Consider the following 4,329-nt stretch of genomic DNA (forward strand, 5'->3'; position numbering starts at 1 on the left):
GGATCGGACCACTATATCATATAGCTGCCGTAGGAACGATCGGTCGAATATCAAGTTGTTTGAAAACACAATTTGTTTTCAAAATGTATTCACCAAATGCGACATTTATTACTTTTACTATACTCCTCAAAATCCTATTAATATCGGACCACTATAACACATAGCTGCCATAGGAACGATCGGTCAAAAATAAAGTTGTATGAAAAAACATTTTGTTTTTAAAGATATATTGACCAAACTCTACATTTATTAGTTTTACTATACTCCTCATACATTTGCAAAATCCCATTAATATCGGACCATTATAACATATAGCTGCCATAGGAACGATCGGTCGAAAATTAAGTTGTGGTATGAAAAAACATGTTTTTCACGATATCTTGACCAAACTCGTCATTAATTAGTTTTACTATACTCCTCATATATAGGCGAAATTCTATTAAGATCGGACCACTATATCATAAAGCTGCCATAGGAATGATCGGTAGAATATTTAATTATTGTATAAAAAACATTATGTTTTTCAAGATATTTTGACCAAACTCGGCATTTATTCGTTTTATTATGCTCCCCATATTCAAGCAAAATTCTATTGAGATCGGACCTCTATATAATATAGCTGCCATAAGAACGATCGGTCGAAAATTGAGTTGTTGTATGAAAAAACATTTTGTTTGTCAAGATATCTTGACAAAACTCGGCATTTATTTGTTTTACTATACTCCTCATATACATGCAAAATTCTATTAGGATCGGACACTTATATAATATAGCTGCCATAGGAACGATAGTTGGAAAATTAAGTTGTTAAATGAAAAAAAATGTTGTTTTTCACGATGTCTTGACCAAACTGGGCATTAGTTAGTTTTACTATACACCGCATATATAGGCGGAGTTCTATTAATATCGGACCAGTAAAACATATAGCTGCCAAGGGAACGATCGGTCAAAAATTAAGTTGTTGTATGAAAAAACATTTTGTTTTTAAAGATATCTTGTAAAGATATCTTGTACGAGACACCATTGGCTGATAACGAAAAGAAGAGCTCCACGAAAACAACTAGAGAGCGAATTTTTGTGCACAACACGGTAGATAGCCCTGAGGGTTCTCATAAATAACGTTCACAACAGGAGAGGGTTTCATGTGCGAAGTGCGCATTGTTAAGGAAAAGAGGCTCTGTTTTTGCTGCTTTCTACGTCATCGTGCACAACAGTAAAATCAAAGAAGAAGTGTCATGTAGATGGTTGCGAGTCAACGCACCATGTGCTGCTGCATACGCCTACCATGAGTGGTAGTAAAGTCGAGCACACGGGCCAAGGTAGCAACCACCGGATTAAGGCAAGTGAGTCTGCCGTTATGTTTCACGGCAGCTCCGCAAGTAAGACACTGTTTCGATATGTTCCAATCACGGTCTATAGTAAATCAAAAAGCCTGCGCGCATATGCATTAGTGGATGAAGGAGCTGAGTGTACGTTTATAGAAAGAGCGCTTGCTGACGTGCTGGAATTAGATGGTCCTGCGACCCAGCTGTGTCTTAAATGGACAGGGGACATAACCAAAAATGAACCTGAGTCGATGTCCGTGGCTGTGAGCATTTCAGCTCCAGACCAAAACACAATACAGTATGCCTTAAAAAACGTGCGAACAATAGCGAACTTGGACTTACCAGAGCAAAGTATCGGGCCACAGTTGCTCAAGTCTCGGAAGCACTTATCTACGCTTCCTATTCTGCCGTATAACAATGTCAAGGCTCAGCTTATCATTGGTTTAGACAATATCAAAATAACTGCACCCTTGGAGATACGAGAAGGTGAAAACGACGACGTCATAGCAGTGCGAAGCAGAATAGGATGGGCCGTATATGGCCGCTCCATTGTGGGAGACAGCACCACGCCTCGGCTGCTACACATTTGCCAGTGCAGTGCGGCGCAAGGGATGGATGAAGCTCTGAAAAACTATTTTTCAATTGAGTGACTAGGTGTGAGCGTTTCCTTACATCCGCTGAGATCCAAAGAGGACGAACGCTCGATGCAGATTATGGAGGCAACAACAACCTATCTGGAAGACGAAAAGCGCTGGCAGACCGGACTGTTATGGAGGTTCGATCGCATGCACCTGCCAGACTCTTATTAGATGGCTGTTAAGCGCCTGAAATGTTTAGAGGCAAAGATGTCAAAAGACCCAGCACTGAAAGAGTTCATGATGAACACGATGCACGATTACAAACAGAAGGGATATATCCGCCGAAGGATAGTGAGTTAGTAGCTAACAGTACATCGTGGTTTCTTCCTATCTTTACAGTCACCAATCCGAACAAGAAAAAGACGCGCCTGGTTTGGGATGCGGCTGCCAAAGTGAGTGGCATGTCGCTGAACGATTGTTTGTTGAAAGGTCCAGATACACTAGCATCTTTGATGGGGGTGCTAATACGCTTCCGAGAGCGTCCTATCGCAGTATCCGGCGACATAAGGGAAATGTTTCATCAAGTCAAGGTGCGCCGAGAAGACCCACCGGCACAGAAGTTTCTCTGGCGTGATGGAGATTCGTCACGCTTCCCCGAATCATACGTTATGCAAGTCATGACGCGTGGAGCATCCTGCTCGCCAGCTCTAGCAAATTACGTCAAGAATCGCAATGCCGAGCGGTTTGTAGCGGAGCATCCGGATGCCGTAAAGGCGATTTGCGAAAACACATTTGTCGACGACTGGCTGCAGTCGGTGGATACTGGAGCTGAAATGATACAGTTAGCTGAGACTGTTAAAAGGATTCATGCTAGTGGCGGCTTTGAGATGCGCCGCTGGACATCAAAAACGAAGCAAGTTATACAGGCGCTGGAAGACGACTGTGAGGAGTTGGACAAGCGTATCAGCGCTCAGGATGAAGCGCAAGAGAAGGTCTTAGGCCTGTGGTGGGTACCTGGACAAGATCTGTTGACGTTTGTGGTGACGCCGAACTTGCTCGCGAAGGCATCTAAGGAGCGCCCAACTAAAAGACGTGTTCTGAGTGTGATCATGTCTATTTTCGACCCGCTCGGGCTGCTAGGATTCTTTAATATACGCGCTAAGATCATCCTTCAGAACATATGGCGATCCAATATCGGATGGGATGACGACCTTACCAACGAAGACGAAGCCGATTGGCAACACTGGCTTGATCTACTTTAAAATTTGAATGCCGTCCGCATTCCACGGTGCATGAAGTGGGTGAGCCGAGCCCAGGCTGTGCAGATGCATACATTCGTTGACGCCAGTATGAATGCTTACGCCGCAGTTGTATTTTTGCGGGCTGAACTTGATGGCCAAGTACATTGCAGTTTGGTCGCCTCGAAAACGAGAGTAGCACCCCTAAAGCCCGTGTCCATACCTCGAATGGAACTGATGGCCGCGGTCTTAGGTTTGAGACTGGCCAAATGTATCCAAAAGGAAATGTCGGTACGCATACATACACGAACATTCTGGACAGATTCAAAGGATGTGCTCTACTGGACCCGTTCGAATGCTCGAAAGTTCCAGCAATTCATAGCCCTTCGGATAGGTTCAATGGTTCAATGGACCACCATTTTTGTATCTAGAAGAATCGCAGTGGCCATATTCGGAAATAGGCCCTGCATTAAACATGTACCATGCTGAAGAACAACCCAATGACACGTCGTCCTGGAGATGTATTCTGCCGGATCTGCAGCGTTTCAGCAAACTAGAAAATTGAGAGCCCTACAGCTATGCGTACTGGATTTCATACGGAATATTACTAAGAAGGTCAGATTGGACGGAGGACTGGATCTGCAGAAGACGCTGCTCCTTAAAAGAAGCAATGAAATGGAGAAGAAGACGAGTTTTATAGTGAGATCACCTGCTTAAGGTCGGGGCGCCGCTTAACCGATCGCAAAAGCTTCCTGTTTAAGTGCTCCCCTTATGTGGATGACTCGGGCATTCTACGTATTAAAGGACGGATAGACAATATAGGAGTCGAAGTCTGCGTAAAACGCCCGATAATTCTGCCAAGACGACATCAATTGACGTATCTGCTGGTTGAGTTTTATCACCGCAGATATCATCACCTGCACAACGAAATCGTCGTAAATGAACTGCGGCAGCGGTACTTGGTTTGTGGCTTACTAGCTTTGATGAGAGAAGTTTCCAATACCTGCCCAGCGTGCCGCATACGACGCGTCCGCCCTAAGCCGCCAGGGATGGGCGACCTGCCAATCGAACTATTATCGCCCTATACTCCACCGTTCACATATACGGCACCTCACGGTGCGCGCCGTTCACCTGGACTCATACTTTTGCGTTCTGAAGTCGTTCGTGGCCAGACGCGGCTGCCCCGCC

General features: G+C 44.7%; 1 protein-coding gene across 1 annotated transcript; it reads left to right on the plus strand.

The window, feature by feature from the left end:
* The first annotated feature begins 2,170 nt into the window (after window positions 1–2,170).
* On the plus strand, window positions 2,171–3,165 carry LOC138911561 (uncharacterized). Its single transcript, XM_070210920.1, has 2 exons — window positions 2,171–2,258; window positions 2,303–3,165. Exons 1-2 carry the CDS (start codon window positions 2,171–2,173, stop codon window positions 3,163–3,165), a joined length of 951 nt encoding a protein of 316 aa, XP_070067021.1.
* Window positions 3,166–4,329: the final 1,164 nt, after the last annotated feature.

Source organism: Drosophila virilis, unplaced genomic scaffold (genome assembly GCF_030788295.1).
Source record: "Drosophila virilis strain 15010-1051.87 unplaced genomic scaffold, Dvir_AGI_RSII-ME tig00001568, whole genome shotgun sequence".
NCBI classification, from domain to species: Eukaryota; Metazoa; Arthropoda; class Insecta; order Diptera; family Drosophilidae; genus Drosophila; species Drosophila virilis.